The sequence below is a fragment of the Mus caroli genome, chromosome 1 (genome assembly GCF_900094665.2).
Source record: "Mus caroli chromosome 1, CAROLI_EIJ_v1.1, whole genome shotgun sequence".
NCBI classification, from domain to species: Eukaryota; Metazoa; Chordata; class Mammalia; order Rodentia; family Muridae; genus Mus; species Mus caroli.
In genome coordinates this window covers 80,063,669-80,082,578 of record NC_034570.1, presented here as the reverse complement: position 1 = coordinate 80,082,578, position 18,910 = coordinate 80,063,669, and the positions used below count along the sequence as shown (strand labels likewise).

The 18,910-nt window shown below is 46.7% G+C and overlaps 1 protein-coding gene across 2 annotated transcripts in view; it reads right to left on the bottom strand.

Annotated features, from left to right (window-relative positions):
• Nucleotides 1–3,709: 3,709 nt before the first annotated feature.
• Nucleotides 3,710–18,910, bottom strand: part of Neu2 (neuraminidase 2) — a 23,331-nt gene continuing 8,130 nt past the window's right edge. Inside the window, exons 1-3 of one of the 2 annotated variants that reach the window (XM_029482184.1) lie at nucleotides 16,452–16,693; nucleotides 6,404–6,615; nucleotides 3,710–4,994 (exon numbers count right to left, since the gene is read on the bottom strand). In XM_029482184.1, coding sequence (XP_029338044.1) covers nucleotides 4,056–4,994; nucleotides 6,404–6,615; nucleotides 16,452–16,458 — 1,158 coding nt within the window. In that variant the 5' untranslated portion in view covers nucleotides 16,459–16,693 and the 3' untranslated portion in view covers nucleotides 3,710–4,055. Of the gene's footprint in view, nucleotides 4,995–6,403; nucleotides 6,616–16,451; nucleotides 16,694–18,910 lie in introns of those variants that run through there. The other variant, XM_021174321.2, reaches the window with a different exon arrangement.

Sequence of the window (18,910 nt, the reverse complement as noted above, 5' to 3'; positions counted from 1 at the left end):
TTTTTTTTTTTTTTCGAGACAGAGTTTCTCTGTATAGCCCTGGCTGTCCTGGAACTCACTCTGTAGACCAGGCTATCTTCGAACTCAGATATCCACCTGCCTCTTCCTCCCAAGTGCTGGGATTAAAGGTGTGTGCCACCACTGCCCGGCTTAATTTTCTTATTCTTAATTAATTTACTTGTTTGGGAAATATTTTTTGCTTTTTGTTTTGTTTTGTTTTGTTTTTTTTAGGGGAAGATAAGAAAGGGCAGAGCATGCTGGATTTGTGTATGTATGTGTCTCCAAGGACATGAATTCGTTATAGTAAGAACTCCATTGCTAAATGTGCAGAATACATCCTGCTTTGGATGCTAGAGCTAGTAAAAATAGTGTCCACGGGGGTGGGGGTGGGGAACTGGTGAAATGGGAATACAGTCCACAGTCTCACGCCAGTGCAAATGTCTCAGCCGACAAACGTAACACAGTTACGTAAGACTTCAACCTGAGCGTAACTGGTGTGCTGTACGTGAGGACGCTCTGCTCCGTCTTTGTAATTTTTTTTTCTGTAAACCTAAAATCCTTCCAAAATAATAAAAAAAAATTAGATTTCATTTCAGAGCTTCAAAATCCAGTATAGCAAGTCACTGCTGAAGTTAAATTGCTCACTTTAATGTCTTCTTCATTAGGACACAATATACGTGCAGTCAGCTATCCAACCTGGCTCTGTACAGATCACAGAATTCATCTCTGGAACTGATCACCTAAGCAGCTATGGGCAAAGTAGCAACAGTACTTCAGGCACCCAGAGTTCTCCCTCTTCCTCTCTTCCAGGTGACTGCTCCCTCATTGGAAGTACCCAGTGTCCTGACTGACTTGTTATAGATTCCTTTCTTTGCCTGTCCCCTTCATAGGAATTGCAGTCTTTTGTCAAGTATGTTCTATGTCAGCTTCCATCTCTCGGTGCACTGTGTGAAAGTTACGCATGTCATAGTTTGAAGTGATGGCTCACTATTGCATAGTGTGCAAGTTGTCCATTCAGTCTCTGTTGATGTGTGGATTACTTCCAGGTCGACTGTTTCTCTAAGGCTGCTATAGACAGACTTCCAGCCTTTGATGGCTCCAAAGCCTCCTTTCGCTGACACTTATTTCAGATCACTGCATCACAGATTGGCATGTGTAGCTTTAGGGAATCCTACCTAACAATTTTCCAAAGTGGTTGTACCAGCAACCTCTCTTCAAAGATATATAGATGCTTCAGTGGTCCAGAGCCCAGCCAATCCTTGCTGCCATTGATGTTTAAAATCTTGATCATTTTAGTGGCTAAGTTTTAATCTGCATTAGCTCATGGACCAATATTGTGGTGAGCAGTTCCCATGTGTTTAGCAACCTTTAGAATACCCTCTTTGGGAAAGGGCCTGTTCAAAGCATTTGCCTATTTTTATTTGCACTGGTTGGTTTTCTTATTGTTTCTGTATTATAGATAGGGGGTCCTTTGTCAAACACGTGTGTCATAAGTATATCCCTCCTATTGACAACTTCTGTTTTTACTTTTTTAATGCTGTTTTTGGGTGAATGGATCAGTTCGACTTTAACCAAATCAAATTTTGCCTTTGAAAAATTTTAAACTAGATGACTTTGACATTTGTATTTAAAACTAGAAGGGTTTCTAAGGATATCTATCTCTATCTATCTATCTATCTATCTATCTATCTATCTATCTATCTATCTATCTCTATATCTATAATCTATATCTCTACCTATATCTATATATCTCTACCTATCTATCTCTATCTATCTATCTATCTATCTATCTATCTATCTATCCCCCCTCAATCATTGTGTTCATTAGAATAACTTGAGATTCTGATGAAATACCACTCCCTGGGACCCAGGGCTGATTCTGGATCAGCGGGACCAGGGGAGACCCTGGCATCAGAACTGTTGCAAAGACCCCCAAGGGGCTCCAACAGGCAAGCAGTGCATAGGGAATGCCAACAGATGTGTGGTTCCCCTAGCTCTCCCAGCTCGAGGAGAATAGTCCTGGGTAACATCTATTGACTGGTGGAATAGTTGTTAGGACCCCTTGCACTGTCTGGGTTTGGACAGTATACTATGGTGTCATCTTCCTTCATCATCTCCAGGGTCTTCCTGGCTGCATTCTCAGCCCTCTGTCTTGTGCTCAGCATAGGACCTATCCCAGCTACTCTGAATGCTTGTCAAGACACCAGATGGAAATCCCCCAAACAGAGGAACCCAACTTTTCTTCTAGCTGGATGGATTAAGCTCTCATAAGGAGAGACAACATTCTAATAGGTGGCTCTACTGCTCTCCTCCAACAAAACTCACACTCTGACTTCCACACTTGCCCAAAGATGTCACTCAGTTACAAGAATCTGTGCCTAGTATCACTGTGGTAGTGAGAGAGGGTCTGATAAGGCCTGGAGCAAGCCTTCCATAGGACATCAGGAGGTTCTGAACATAAAAGGGACAGTGGCCTCTAACAGTTCCAGGGGATCAGTGTCAGACTCAATCAGTGGGCCCTTGAGACAGCCTGGGAGAGCCTTCTCTCTGCTATTTGTGATAGGAATCTGTCTTAGTTAGGGTTTTACTGCTGTGAACAGACACCATGACCAAGGCAAGTCTTATAAAAAACAACATTTAATTGGGGCTGGCTTACAGGTTCAGAGGTTCAGTCCATTATCATTAAAGAGGGAGCAGGGCAGTATCCAGGCAGGCATGGTGCAGGAGGAGCTGAGAGTTCTATGTCTTCATCCAAAGGCTGCTAGTGGAAGACTGACTTCCAGGCAACTAGGGTGAGGATCTTATACCCACACCCACAGTGACACAGTCATTCCAACCAGGTCGCACCTATTCCAACAAGGCCACACCTTCAGACGGTGCCACTCCCTGGTCCAAGGATATACAAACCATCACAGAATCACACTAACCTAGCATCCCTAACCCCTCTTTCACTGCCACATGGCTCTCCCATTGCCACAGCCTTGAGTACCCAAAGCAGTCATACAACTCCAATATGCATCCAACATCCCCACCCTCTGCCTAACCCAGATTCTTCTAAAGCTACTGATTCACCAGAACCACCTTCCTATATTCAGCCACATCACTTACATGGAAAAACCATGCCTGCAGTGAGAGGACTTAGGGCCTACAAGACACAACTAATGCCCAGCCTCTGTGTCTATAACTTGATATAGGAAAAGAATCTTTGCTATGTGAAAAAGGATGTTGGAAACGAACCGATTCTGGATTATCTGGTGGACTCCACACCCACCAGCATTTCCCTTAAGTGACAGAGGGGAAAACATAGGAGAAGGCAGCTATGTAAGGACAGGGTCCAAGGAGGGTAATGCTGCTGCTGCGAGGAATGGCAGCAGTTGCGGGATGCCATTAGAATGTGGATGGAGGAGGTGGGAAGGGACCATGTTCTAGAGGTGCCCAGAGAACAGGGCCTGCAGGCTTGAGTTTTGAGGAAGTATTGTTTCCCACCTCTAAGCTGGAATGCTCTAGTTTGTTAGAACATTCCTTGGAGTATAATACAATGAGTTAGCTGGTTCAACAAAGTGTTCTGGTGCTGTCTAAAGCACTGGCAAAGGGATAGACACATGGACACACACACACACACACACAAACACACTCACATCTTAGCTAACTCATATGTTTTGCTCACCCTTTCCCCAGAGACGTTGTGAACATTTTTTCCAGGAAGAAATGGGCTGGGTTGGGTATTTTATAATATTAATCCAAACACTAGGCATGGGGAAACAGGCAGGTTAAGCTAGCATAGTGACAGCCGACATGCAGAATGGCAGCCTCTATATATACTGTCCCCACCTGCCCTGCCAACAGGCTGAGGAAAGCCAGGCTCCTTTGATTTGTGGGCTGAAAAGAGAACCAGAGGTTGAAACAACAAGGCAGAGAGTCAAGAGACCAAACTCTCTGCATCCTCCTGAGGAAGTTACCTAAGAGCTGGACTCAAGAGTCCAGAGGATGCTGGAAGTAAAGAGAGATGGGTGTTTTGAAGCACAAGGAAGCCCTTTGGGCCACATGCACTGAGATCACTGGGCATCAAATACAGTGGGGAAAGCTTGCTTCAGGGTGAATATGAGGAAAATGATCTCTTCATAGTTACCTGATTCATACAGACACCCAAACTGTGGGGAGCCATCAGGGCCTTGCCCCATGTTCTGTAAGTCCGAGTAGGCACAGATACCCATGGCCAGCAGGGTGGGCTCTGACCAGGCTGTGGGATCTGGTGGCATCTGGTTGAGGTACACACCCAAGTTGGTTCTATTCCTGGAGTCTGTAGGGTGTGTATAAAGAAGCCATTTGTCTAAGGCACGTGGCTTAGAGATGGGGCTGTGGAAGGCAACCACACTTCCATGACACCCATGGGGGGGCTCTACAAGCTTACTCACTACCCGGTTGTCCTGGAAATCCAGACCATCATTAGGACTTTGTGCCTGGACCCTGGATCCCAGGAAGCTCCTAGCATTGAGATATACCATCCTCTGAGCTCCAGTGCCAACCTCAGCCACCTGGCACTCCAGTGAGTTCTCAGACACAAAGTTGCCTAGTTTCCATGTGTGCCCATGGTCAAGGCTGATGAAGCAGAAGGCAAAGGGGGTAGGTTCCTGAGCAGGGTGCAGTTTCCGGTAGGCATACGCAGGTACCAGCAGGCTCCCAGCTGGGTTCTGCAGCTGCAGACAATGCCCAGGACCCACAGCAAATGTGGCCCATTCCTGGTGAGTGCTGCCAATGGTGGTCTCTGTAAGGTCCTGGATGGGGCTCCAGGTCCTCCCATGGTCAGTGCTGCTGACATAGCACAGCCGTGTGACATTAACCCTCGTGTGGAGCTGATGATGCTCTGATACACGCCCAGGGACAGCGATGAAGAAAAGGAAGAGGGTCTTTGTTTGCTTGTCATACAAGGGACATGGATTCATGGAGCGGTGGCCTTCCAGCTGGGCTTGGGTCACCACTTCCTCAGGCTGCCACTGAATGTGAGAAGAGGGGAGAAAGAGAAACACAAGCTTGAGATTGCTGGTGACGATGACAGGAGGCTATGCTGAGGGGTCCATGGGGCAGGTTTATCTTAGGGATGGAGTCAAAGGCTGTGAAGGGACTTTACCCATCAATTACCCACTGCCAGGAGCAGCAAGAGCCAGGTTCCTCTCCCTTTCTCCATCTCCTCCCCCAAACTCCCTCCCCACTTCTCTCCCTGAAGGCTCTGTTACGTTGATTCCCACTAACAAACATTTGCAGAGCATCCGTGATGTGCCAGACAGACCTCCAAGACACAAAAGTAACTTAGGAGCCAGCAGATGGTTCAACAAGTAAGAGTGCATGCCACCAAGCCTGCTGACTTGAGTTCAGTCTTTGGGGCCAACAGGAATGAGAGAACTGAGTCACTCAAATGCTTGCATACACAGACAAACAAACAAGTAAATGTGATTGTGTGTGTGTGCGTGTGCGTGCAACTATGGTAGGAACCATTCCTAACATCATCTATTCTTCATGGCTGGTCTAGCATTCTTAAAAGGCAAAGAAAATGATGGTTGCCCTGTGTCACCTACTTACGACACTGTGCTAATGGACTCGAAGATCCTGAAGATTCACACTGAGGTTCCCTGCTGCCACTGCTATGTCATGTATGTGACAACCACACTGGATATCCCTATTCCTCATTAGCTGCCCCAGTGCAGGACTCTAAGCACAGATGCTATGCCAAAAGACAGATGGTGCTCACTGTGTTGCCTGCCTGATCTTCCAAGGCTGAAGAAGTATCCTTAGCTCCATTTCATATTTTGAAAATGAGAAGCCTAAATAGGTTAGCCAAGTTGCCTTGGATAAGGAGTGGACCCAGGCCTTCCTTGAACTCAGGTCCACCTGCTTCAAGTGCCATGATGGTGTATAATAATTATGTGCCAGGCAAAAGGAATTTTGATGCCCTACTTTGAATAACAATTATGTAGTTGTCATAAGAGTAATGTTATGAGGACATAGACAGTCAGCTGATCCTAAGACCCCAGACTAGTTACCCGCAAAGGTAATTAATGTCCTGTTAAATAACAGTGAACTAGCCCTCCCTTGGGCTTTCAATGATGCCAGGAAACTCAGCCAGTCACGTGATGAAGCACATGATCAGCCAACAAGACTTGCTCCTGGTGAGCCCAAGTGAGATCTGGGTTGGGTATAGGAGCCTGTTGGTCACCCTGTCCCTGGATGGGTTTCTAGGTCTCTTCCAGGTCCCCTAAGTCCTACCAACATCTTAGTTATGAAGGGATGGCCTTGCCCCTGAGTTCTGTGTGATTTACGCCTGGTTCCACCGCACACAGGACCACAAGGGTGTGTGTCATCGAGCCATCCCAGGCGGAGCCACTGCTGCAGCTCGGTCCTACCTTACCTTGACACGGTTGGTGGCTCCATTGTAGCTTCCTCTTCTCAGAACAATCAACTCTGCGTGCTCATCCGTCTTGCTGGCTCGCTTTTCCGCAAAGGCCAGCAGGGTCTTCTGCTTCTTCAGGTAGAGCAGAGCAGGGATTCTGTAAGCGTGGACGCCTGTGCGGAACAGTGTCTCCTTCTGCAGAACAGGGCAGGTCGCCATGGGCCTGAGATCTGGGCAGGAAGGGAACACACATCATCTGCTGTCATACCTGTGCCAAGGGCCAGAGTCATCCAATACAGGTGGCACTCATCTGACTGGCAAATGGAGTCCTGTCTGGGTGGCCTGTCCTAGAAAAGGTTCTGTGTCCTTTCCCATATCTCAAGACCCCATTCGCCAGTTCTGCTGCAGTGTACTGGCAGTGCTCTATCCAAGAATGGAAAATGTGTTTTGTATTCGACTCCTGCCATAACCGTTCCCCTCACAACAGATTTGTGACAACCTTCATCTGCTAGCCCTGGGTAGGGTAGAAGAGCTTGCTGAGTGGCTCTCTGCAGCTGTCCGACTGCCAGGGGATGACTCGTGGGAGCCTTTTTATAACTCCAGAGCCCTAGAAAGCTGTTCCAAAGAGAAAGAAAATGCCTCCATTCCCCAGGCTACACTCCCTCAGCTGCCTGAGGCTGATAAACCAGCTGCCCTCGCTGTGTGGGTGCCACCCTGAGGCAGGTAGGGGGTGGCTGTGCATCTGGAGAGATAGGCTCTGCCTACTAATGGGGGTGGGGAGCCCTAGAGGTGTGAGAAAATGAACAACAATGTAAGTATTTTCAGAAAAGAACAGGGAAGGCAGGGGATAACTTGGCAACTGTGGTTGACAAAAAGAAGAGTTGACAGAGCTAACTTCTTAAGCCAGAATAACCACCCTTGGCTGAGAGAATCTCTTGCCAAGGTTATCCTCAACAAAGGCTATATTTGATGATCTATCTACCCAGAACATAAGGACAGATGGACCCCATGTTCTGGCTTGAAGTGAGACCCTCAGAGTATGTTGAGGCAACTCTGAGACTGAATCTCAGCACCCTCCATTTCCCGCCCCACCACCCTTCTCTCTGTGCAGCCCCACCACCCTTCTCTCTGTGCACTGGCTGCCTTCCCTCCTGCTAAGAGTAATGACTTTAGAAACCTCGATTAAACCCTGCCAAGGGAGCCACAACTTTCAAGTCTTCCCATGCCTTAATCTCTCGGGAGGAGAAATGAAAAGAGAGGAATCAGAAAGCAGGAGACATGGTCTTTTCTACATTTTCCTACCATGTAATATATTATCATTTAAACTGTGTTTTTAACTGTTTTTGACAGGTGTAGTCTACCATGCTATTGTTCAAGTCTGATGAACGTTACTGGGACAATGCAGCAGAATAAAATGTAGAAGGGCAGATGCGGTGGAGATAAGTCTTTGCTTTAAAATGGAGACTTGAAGTGTTGGTGGTTCATGGCTGCAGTTCAGCATGAGAGAAGCTGAGGCAAGAAGAGAGTTTGGAATTCGAAGCCAGCCTGGGCTACATTGAGACAGTCTCAAGAGGCAGAAAATGAAAGATTAAACAAAACAAAGTTGTCTTAGTCAGGGTTTTTATTCCTGCACAAACAGCATGACCAAGAAGCAAGTTGGGGAGGAAAGGGTTTATTCGGCTTACACTTCCACATTGCTGTTCATCATCAAGGAAGTCAGGACTGGAACTCAAGTAGGTCAGGAAGCAGGAGCTGATGCAGAAGCCATGGAGGGATGCTCCTTACTGGCTTGCTTCCCTGGCTTGCTCAGCCTGCTCTCTTATAGAACCAAGACTACCAGCCTAGAGATGGCACCACCCACAAGGGGCCTTTCCCCCTTGATCACTAATTGAGAAAATGCCCCACAGCTGAATCTCATGGAGGCATTTCCCCAACTGAAGCTCCTTTCTCTGTGATAACTCCAGCTTGTGTCAAGTTGACACAAAATTAGCCAGTACAAAAGTCTATGCCTGCAAACTGTAATCTCGTTTGCTCCATGGCCATGACTGTCATAAATTTTAATAGGAAAGAATTGGATACAATTAGAAGCAGAAAAATAAGGAGAAAGATGCCATTTCAGTGTCTTAGAAACTTGATCAAGGGCCGAACAATTGGTCCTTAATGAAAATTCTTCAGTAGCCATCTAATCAGATTTAAATGTTGATTTTAGGACGTCCCCAAGGCCAAGCTGTTCTCCATTCCAATGAGTTGGCTTTAAGTCTACAACGTGGGAGGTTAGCTAAGGACATCCGCAAAGAAGCTTGAGACAGGGGAAAGGGGTCCGAGTTGTCATGAGGAGGAACCAGAAAAGGACTATGGGTTAGGTTCTTGGGGTTCAGAGGGGGAAAGGTGAGTTTAGAGCAACAGCACAGGTTGAGAACAAACCCCAAGACCAATAGACTTAGCACGTCGATGTGACAAGAGCTCATGGTTTAGAGAGAGAAGATGCGGTCTGGGAGAGGGATGAAACCACTGACCAGAACTAGTGACTACCCCTTGTACATGGTCCATCCTACAGGGATGGACCACAGTTCATTTTCAAAAGGAATGTATAACATCTCACAATATGCATTTCAGCTCCTCAAAGAGCCATTCTATGATGTCAAAGGATAGTTCTAAAGTTGTGCAGACATCACTAAGTCCCCCCCAACATATTCTGTAAATGTGAACCATTACTCTGTTCTATCCCAACAGTGGCCCCAGAAAACCACCAGTGTACTCTCTATCGCTAGTTCTGCCTGTTCTATATGTTTTATACAAGTACAGTCATCCAGTACATAGCTGACTTCTTTCTCTTAGCATGTTGTTTCTAAGATTCATTCATGCTGCAGCATCCATCAGAGTGTCATTATTTATTTAGTTACTTATTTGTTACTTTGAGGGAAGGTCTCTTCTATGTAGACCAGGCTAGGTTGGAATTCAATATGTAGCCAAGGATGACTTTAAACTCATACCTCCACTGCCCAAGTAGTAGGATTACAGGCAAGTCCAACCACATCTGGTTTATGTAATGCTGGACAGCTCTGGAAATCTAACACAAGGCTTCAGCATTCTAGGAGAGCTCTTTACCACATTTACTTCTGAATCTTTTACCACATTGACTTTACCACTTCTATCTTTTCTCTGGGTGAGAAGAGAGTCTCAATCCCCCCACACTGTCTCCAGCACTTATTATTATGTCTTTTCTATTCTAGCTATCCTAGTGGCTGTGCAGAACACACTACCTCAGTGTAGTTTTGGGTTGTGTTCCATGGTAGCTAATGATGCTGAGCACCTTTGCACGGCCTTATTGACTGCAAGAGTTGGACTTTAGCTTAGAGGCAAACGGAAGGGTTCTGGGATTATTTTAGGTAGGCCATTGATCGAATCTAATTCATTCTAAGGACGTTTCTTTCTCAGTTCCAGGGCGACAGATGAGCTTGCTGCAGTTTGTCCATGTGAGATTGGACAAAAATCTGGATGAAGCAGACAATAATAACCAAAGTGGCAGTGGTGGCATCTCCTAGAGGCTGAGGCAGTGGACACAGTATGATCAGAAGAATGTACTGGTCAGTTTTTGTCAAGTTGACACAAGCTAGCGTCACTTGGGAAGAAGGAACCTCAACTGAGTAATTGCCTTCATTATATTGGCCTGTGGGTGTGTCTATGGGGTGGGTAAGTTATTGTTCAGTGTTTGATGTGGGAGGGCCTAGATCTCTCTGTAAGTGGTCCAACTCCTGGACAGGTGGCCTGAAATCAGACTGAGCAAGACATGAAAGCAAGCCAGTAAGTCACGTTCCCCGAGGGCCTCTGCCTCAGTTGTGATGGGTTACCCTGGGGTCTCTGCCTCAATTGTGATGGGTTATCCTGGGGTCTCTGACTTAGTTGTGATGGGTTATCCTGGGGAAGCCTTTCCTCCCTGGGTTTTCTTTGGTCACAGTGCTTATCACAACAGAAAGCAAACGAGGACAGAGGCCTGGTCAGTACTTATTTTGGAAGCTGAGTCCTGGTTTCCACAGTGTCCATGGCTATTTCTAGATTCCTCCTTTAGTATCTGGCTGCCTTAGGGATGGCAACAAATGCAGTCATTCCTGTCACAGGGTCATGTGGTACACCGGGAACCTGAGATGGATCAGGAACAAAATAGGCCAAGAAGCCTGTTCTGATGGAGTGGCCATTTGACCAGGGATGAAAAGGTCAATATTATTGCCAGTATCTACAGGTGCTTGCCAGGGACTGGCTGAGCATTTGACAACAATTACTTCATCTAAGCCACAGATGCCCTACCCTCTACAAGCTCATGAGGCTCAGAGTGATGCCTTTTGTACACAGAAGCTGGAGTGGAGGCAACAGAGTAATAAATGCCAGCCAGTCCCACTGATCTATCTAAATAGCCAAGCCCTATATATTAGAGACGAGACTGAGCCCAGGAATGAGAAACGTTGGGAAAAAGGACTTTAAGGTCAGTATGAGGTGTCTCATCCACAGACTCAGCCCAAACTCACACACCCACTAACAACTTCCCAACCCATACTTCTCTCATAAATAATAATAATTATAATAATAAACCCAGCTGGTCTTTACAAAATGCTTTGTGTTTGTTCTCTAAGTCCTCACTATTTTCTAGAAATCCTTGTCAATTGTGTTTACAAATTTTATAACTTACTAATATTTACTCATTACTTAATCCTCCTGATACCCCCACATGGTAGACATCTGTACTACAGTCACAGGTGATCTCAAGGGTACTTCCTAGCAGGAAGTCTCAAGGGCCCTTGGGGGCATCATGGCATAGCTCCACCTCCCAACAGTGGCAGCCGGCGCAATGGGAACAGAACTGAGTCAAGCGTCAAAAACTCGGAAGCTGCAGAGATGACTCGGTCAATAAAATGCTCACCATGAAGTCATGAGGACCTAAGTTCAAGTCCAAGAACCGCCGTGAAAAGCCAGGCCTGATGGGGGATGGGGTGCATTTGTAATCCCTGGGAGGGCAGGGGCAGGCAGATCCCTGGCACTCCCTAGTTAGCTAAGCCTAGCTCACATATCCGTAAGTGACAGACCATGGGAGTGACACCCAAGGTTGACCTCTGACCTCTAAACTCACCCACCCACACAGAGTCCCTCCACTCTACCCCCAAACACCAAACTCAGTTTCTGGACTGAGTCTGCTCCTTAAAGATTGCTCACTGTTGGGCAAGCGTTTCTCTCTCCTCATAGTAAGCAGTAGGCTAAGTGAGGTCCCGCTGTCAGCAGTGGATGAGCCTGGTCGGGATCCGAGAGGCTAACAGTAGACAGGGGTCTCAGTATAAGCCAAGCCTTACTACAGTAGACCATCAATAAGACAGGTGGCACCATGATGTTCAAAAGACAAGACATTGCCAGTGATCAGAAAGGACTGTGGAACCACAATTTCATTTGGGTCTCCCTGAGGCTACCTCAGGCTGACTGAAACTGTTATGACCTTGAAGCTGCCAAGCTCGGAGCATCTTCCGTGAGGAAACTCACTTCTCCCACACACCCGGGAAAGCAGGCATTGGTGTTCTGTCACAGCAGCCGTGAGCAAACTGAAAAGTAGGTCAGGAAGGTGGTGGGTGGCTCTCCACCAGTACACAGCCTCAGGTGCTGGAGGCATGTGGCTCTGAGCCTGGAGCTGCCGGATTCCACATCCCACACACCCCACAGACACTCAGCCCAAGGTCCTGCTGCCTTCACTTCCATTCCTGCCGGGGGCCCAGTCCGGCACACAGCTTGCAAAGCCAGAGAGCTCATTGCTGGTTGACTTTCTCTCTTCAAAGAGATGCTTGATAATTTACAACCTGGCACCGTCTGTCTACCAGAAAACTCCAGCAACCATGCCCTGTCCCTGACTTCTAGGACCCCAAAGTACAGCCAAATGTCAGTAATTATGGGGAAGGATAAAGAGGTCTGGGATGCTTTCCACAGAAATGCCTTTGTTCTGAGTTAGTTAGTTAGTTAGTTAGTTAAATTGCTCCCACTGGAAGCTTTACCACATACCTTGACATCACTTCCCATGATGCTCTGGCATCAAGAACTCCTGTTTATGTCATCTGAGGGACATGTGAATTAATGAGAGATAAGCCATACCTTCAGGAGTATGTGCTAAAACAGGATCCAGCGAGGCCTGGTTGTGTAAGGACAGAGGCAGTGGGAATCTGGTTTCTAGAAGGTCTCTGTGGCTCCTGTAGTCCCCTGACCTTGACTCCAGTCTCAGCCTCTCAGTAAGTTCATGCCTATATATACCAAAAGGAGTCCTCCTGCTTGCCTCCCACTTGTCTGACAAGGCACACCTCAGGGGTCATGTCGGCATGTAGGCCCAGCCCTGGCCTAATTAGGATGCTGCCTCTCATTAGTCTGGAAGAACTCCTGAATCAGTGATGACCTAGGGCAGCGTGAGTCAAGTTGTTTCTTACAAGTGGAAGCGTTGAGCAACATGTGCTCGGTGGGAATAGGCTTCCTGGGGTTTGGAAAATTGTAATTTTCATGGGAGGAGCAGGTCAGGGGCACGTAGAGCCTGGATGTCACTCTGGTTCAGCTGTTGAAAGCTGGATGACTCCGTGGACCTTCAGGCTCTCTGAAGATGAAGATGGAAAAGCTCACGTAGATCCTAAGCTGCATGAAGGTACCCAGAGTCAGAACGGAGCTCCCTTGGTGCAACCCTGACAATAACGCAGCATCAACCCGAAGGCTCTCAAACAGTGGACCCATGCATGTTCTTAATGTGCTACTTCATTGTTGTGGTAATAAACACCATGACCAAAAGCAGCTTGGAGAAGAAAGGGTTTATTTTATCTTACAACTCTCAAGGAAGTCACAGGGCAGAAACTCAAGGCAGGAAGCTGGAGGCAGGAACTGAAGCGGAAGCCACAGAAAGAACACTGCTTACTGGCTTATTCCTCATGGCTTGCTCACTTAGCTTTCTCCTAGGATCACTTGCCCAGAGATGGAACCCACCCACAGTGGGCAGGGCCCTCCTACATTAATTATTAATCACGAAAGTGTCCTCAGGGGCTTACCCACAGGCTGATCTAATGGGTAAGTTTTCTTAATTGAGGTTCACCTTCTCAGATGACTCTAGCATGTGTCAAATTGACCAAAAAAGAAAAAAGAAAAAAGAAAAAGAAAATTTAAAAACCAACTAGGAGGCATGTAATATCTGATAGCAGTTAGAAAAGGCTCTTTCAGGACACAAAGGCCAGCTCAGCTCACAGAAGATATTGCAAGAACAGCGCTCCTGTCCATCCTCAGATGGAGGCCACCGTAATCCTTGTTAATAATCCTTGTAGCTAAGAATTACCTTGAGATAACTTACATAAACCTCATTTTGCCTTTAAAAGTTTCCCCATTTCCCTTCAAACACGCCCACACAATGTTCTCCTGGCCATGTCAATTCCAAAATATATCTCACCCCATCTCTTGTTCAACAGCTACCTACAGAGAACGAAGATCTTGAATGCCTTGCTTGCTCTGATCTGAAATACTTCCTGACACAACATTGGTGTCTCTATCTGCTGACAGACAGTGGCTGTTATCCATGAGGAATGGACCAGATAACCCATCTGAACTTTAATCTAGCATTGGTAGGCTAGAGACCCAGTCATCACCTGGTGATGAACTCTTATCTTCTGGGCCCACCATGTCCAAGGCTCCATGGCCTTTCCCAGATAGACAAGTACTTGGGGCACACAGCCAAAGTGTGCGCCATCTTGTTCCAGTTCCATGAAGGACATGGATGGGCTGAACACAGGAAACATAAAAGGTAGCTAAAGTCAAGTTGGTTTCAAATAAAATTTCCTGTCTTCATAGAGGAGCGCTGTTCTTGTAATATTTTCTGTGTGAGCTGAGGTGGCCTTTGAGTTCTGAAAGAGTCTTTTCTAACTGCTATCAGATATTGCCTGCCTCCTTGTTGGTTTTTATTTTTTATTTCTGTAATCTTGACACAAGCTAGAGTCATCTGAGAAGATGAACCTCAATTGAGAAAATCTAAACCCATTAGATCTGCCTGTGGGTAAGCCCCGGGGACATTTTCTTGATGAATAATTAATAAGAGGGAAAAAGGATTTCCTCTTTTATTTCCTTTTTTATACTGGACAAAAGTCCTTTCATGAAACCATCCTATTGGCTGCTCAGGTCTAAAATGTCCCCTGGTTCAGAGCTAAGCACACCCTGTCAGCTCTTTACTTCCTGGGAGGCCTGCCTCACCTGTCTACTTCCTAGGCCCAGTGGCCCCCTGTATGGCCCTTGCTGGGTCCTCTTGCTCTTGGGCTCTCTCTATCCAGTTCTGAAAGATAGTCAAGTTGGTATGGACTCAGGGTTTCTCTTTGGGACTCCACTGTACTGGTTAGTGGTTTTCTATTCCTGCGAAGAGACGCCATGGTCAAGACAATTTTTTTTAAAGCAAAGCATTCATTGAATTGTGGCTGGCTTACAGTGTCAGAGGTTTGGTCCATTGTCATTATGACAGGGAGCATAGTGCTCTTCAGGCAGATGTGGTGCTAGAGAAGTAGCTGAGAGTTCTACATCCAGATCTACAGGCAGCAGGAAAGACAGTCACTGGGCCTGGCGTCACTGGGCCTGGCGTGAGCTTTTCAAACTTCAACCTCTAGCGACACACTTTCTCCAGGAAGGCCATATCTCCTAATCTTCCCCAAGTAGCATCACTCCCTGATGATCAGGTGTTCAAATAGATGAGCCCGTGGGGCCCATTCTCATTCACCACCACATCTACCCACAGGCGAGCCCACACAAGGAGCCCCAAGAAACCTCCTGCTCAAATTTACACACAGAGGTCACGTATTGTTCTTCAAGTCAATGCTTTGATGGCTTGTTTTCCCTGACAGCTGACTGATGGATGGATCCTTGAAGAGTTGTTTCAAAGTGCATTAAGTACAGGAGATTAAGGAAATGGCTGAACGTGGTGGCTTGCATCTGTAATCCTAGCATGTGGGAGGGTTAGGCAGGAGTGCCCTTACAAGAGGTCAGCCTGAGTTATATAATGGGTTTGGGTTACAGAGAGACTCTTCCACCAAAAAGCAACAGGAAAGAAAGAAGAAAAGGTTGAAGTTCTATTTAAATGCTATATAATGCAAGAGAAAGTAGCATACAAGATGGCAAACAGAGCCCCACTTGGGTAACTGTACTTAATGCACAAAACTTTTTTTTATTAGATATTTTCTTCATTTACATTTCAAATGCTATCCCCAAAGCCCCCTATACCCTCCCTCTGCCCTGCTCCCCAACCCACCCACTCCCGCTTCCTGGCCCTGGCATTCCCCTGTACTGGGGCATATGATCTTTGGCAAAACTGTTTTTTAAAAAAACTAAATATGTATTGCTACATTCTCAAAACTTAGCATGGTGCCACAAATGAAACACAGTAAATAGCTTTTGAATATAGCATTTTAAAATCTTACTTTAACAATTATTTACTTCTTTGTTTTTCAAGGCAGATTTTCACATGTAACTCAGGCTGTCTAGGAGCTTGCTATACATCTCAGACGGGCCTCAAACTCGCAGCTTTCCTGCCTTAGCTTCCTAAGTACTGAGATTATAGGCGTGCAGATGTTACTTACTAACTTTCTGTTTGTTTTTTTAAGGCAGGGTTTCTCTGCATAGCTTTAGCTGTCCTGGAACTCACTCTGTAGACCAGGCTGGCCTCGAACTCACAGAGATCTGCCTGCCTCTGCCTCCTGAGGGCTGGATTAAAGGATTATACCACCACCACCCGGATATTTACTTTCTTGTACTCCTCCATGTACATACCAATTTCATTATGTAACAGAAGAATAAAGGCATGCAAAGAAACATTAAGATCTATGAAAGAAGCCAGTTGGCATAAAAAGACTGGAGAACTTTCCCAACCTAAGCCACATGTAACAAACACAGCATGCTAGGAAATGCCTGCAGTCTACCAAAATGGCTGGTGCTGTGTAGATACCTACAAAGGACCACAAGACCCTTGACTCTGCTCCCTGGCCCACTCCCATCATCAGAATTTTCTATCCCTTTCTTAATAAGCTATTTTTGTTACCTTCCATGTGTCCTTGATGCTGTTCCTTGTCCTGAGACAGGAGAACCTGGAGACTTCAGTGGGTGTGCCCTCCCAACACCTTTTCCGTGCCTTTAACAGTTGGTACAGCCAGAAAGTAGGGGCTGGGCTATTTCTTATTTCTTTCTTCTGTGCAGTCTCTTTCACTTTCTGGGGGCAATCTCCATGAGAAACAGCTAGTGTGGGGACACCTCTTCTTTCCCTTCTGTCTTTCCTTCCCTCAGCTTCGGTTGCCAGAAGCCAGTACTCCCAAAACTTTACTCCTCCCCTAGGGACCTTACCCAAGCTTATTCAGAGGCAAACAAGCTTATGCAAGAGTTAGCAGCCACCAAGCCAAGCCAAGCCTTCAGAACCGAAAGGCACTTGCCTGGGGGCTGAGGGTGGTCCACCTGTAGGTTTGCATGGACAGGACCCATAGCAATCCAGAGCTGAGTCTGGAAGATGAAGGGATACCGCTATGCTGAATGCCACAGCACAAATGGGGCCCATGTTCACACAAACACCTAACTGGTCACAGGTAGAGACCCGCAGAGAGAGCGCTGCCCACGTGGCTGCTTGGGGTCCTTATGCACCACACCTTATGCTTTCTTGCTCTGCCAGTGTTCTCTCCTACCATCCTATCTTCCTTTTCCCCATAATTTCTTCCTTCCTTTCACCTTCCCAGCTGCCCCAGACAGGATAACTGGAATGACAGACTCAGACAGATGCTGCTCTAAGCTTGGGCACTGGCACCACAAATACTTTGTTGTCCACAGGGTCCTAATACTCATCATCTCTGCAGGCTGTTGTGCCCATACCATTCCTAATTCACAATGCTCCTTACTTTCTACGGCTGTGATGTCTTCACCCCTGCTTCCTTATACCTTAACTCCTCTCGAGTCCTCTCTGTTCATCTACTGCAGACAGTCTGATCCCTGGGAGTGTGGTGATAATTCCCCAGGCAATCAGACAGTCCCTTTGCACTAGTAATCCAAATGAGGGAGGGAAGACCATGTTGTTCTTACTTTTAACCTGAACAGGGTTTTAAAGCAAAAGAAGCCAAAGCCGGCTATTCACATGAGCCAGCTCCTTCTTTGCCCGATAGCTTGGCCTATTTTTAGAGCTCTTAAGGAGACAGACCTCATTCCATGGATGTAAGAAACATAACCTCTGGCATATTCATAGCAGGGACTTGGTAGGTAATTGATTTAAACCCCAGACAAGGTAACTGCAGAAGACCTGAACTTTCAGAGCAGTCCTTCAAATTCTGCTGGCACTGTGCTCAGACATGCCAGGGGCTAATGGGTATGCTGGAAAGCAGAGCTCCAAGCCATTAGATCTTGAGCACCCACAGCAGAGGAGAGGAATGCTTCTTTCCATTCCCAAGGTCCTGGTACTTCTCTCTGCCACCTCCTCCCACCCCCTAGCATCCCTTGAACTACATGCTATAGCAGCGTCTCAAGAACTAGAATAAGGTTGACCCTGATAATATTAAAGAGATGGTAAAAGCAGGGATCCATAACTGGTCAAAGAGCTAAGTGGCAGCCAAGTGCTTAGCCCATCTGTATCACATGGGGAAGGACTGTAGGAGCCAAAGGATGCAAGATGGAGGGAGGGGAGAGAGGGAGGGGTAGAAGGGAAAGAAAGGGAGGGGAGGCTTGAGAATAGGATAGGGACTAGTTGGGGAGAAAGGAGAGGACAGCCATTGGATAGGGATAAGAGAAGCTGGGGGTGTATGTATGGAAATACTGTGCATCATATACAAATATGATATTGTAAATGTTTTAAAATTAAATTAGGACCTGCAGAGATGGCTCACTGCTTGGGACTTGGTTCCAGAACCCATATCAAGCTACTTACAACTACCTATAACTTACTCTAGCTCCAGAGACCCAGTGTCCACTCTGGGTTCTGAGGGCACCACATTCATGTTCATAAACCTTGCATTCTAATCCTGTAAGCATCTGTGGCTTCCTCTTATTTCTGCTCCAAAAAAAGCTGCGCTTGCAGACCTGAGGGTCCCAATCCCCAGCTGGCTTCAATTGATAATAAAGAATTGCCATACAGCCAATGGCTGGGCAGAAAGAGACAGAACTTTTAGATTGTGCAGGAGAGAGGCAGAGGTTGGGGGGGGGAATAAGGGAGTGAAGGAGAGAGGGGAAAAGAGAAAGGAAGCATGATGGGCAAGCAGAAAGATAAAACTTAAAGGCCCGCCGACATATAAGGATCCAGGAATGTGGTCCTAGGGGTCACTTCCCCAATTGAGTCTGGGGCATAGAGATGAAATATAGATTTTTAAAAGATGTTAACACAAGAATGCCAGAAGGGGTCCCTTCCAGTCCCGCCAGCACCGGATAGCTAGGGCGCTGAGTCGGCTGACACCCGCAAGCTACCCATAAGACCCTCTACGGGATCTTAAGACCTCTGGTGAGTGGAACACAGCGTCTGCTCCAATCCAATCA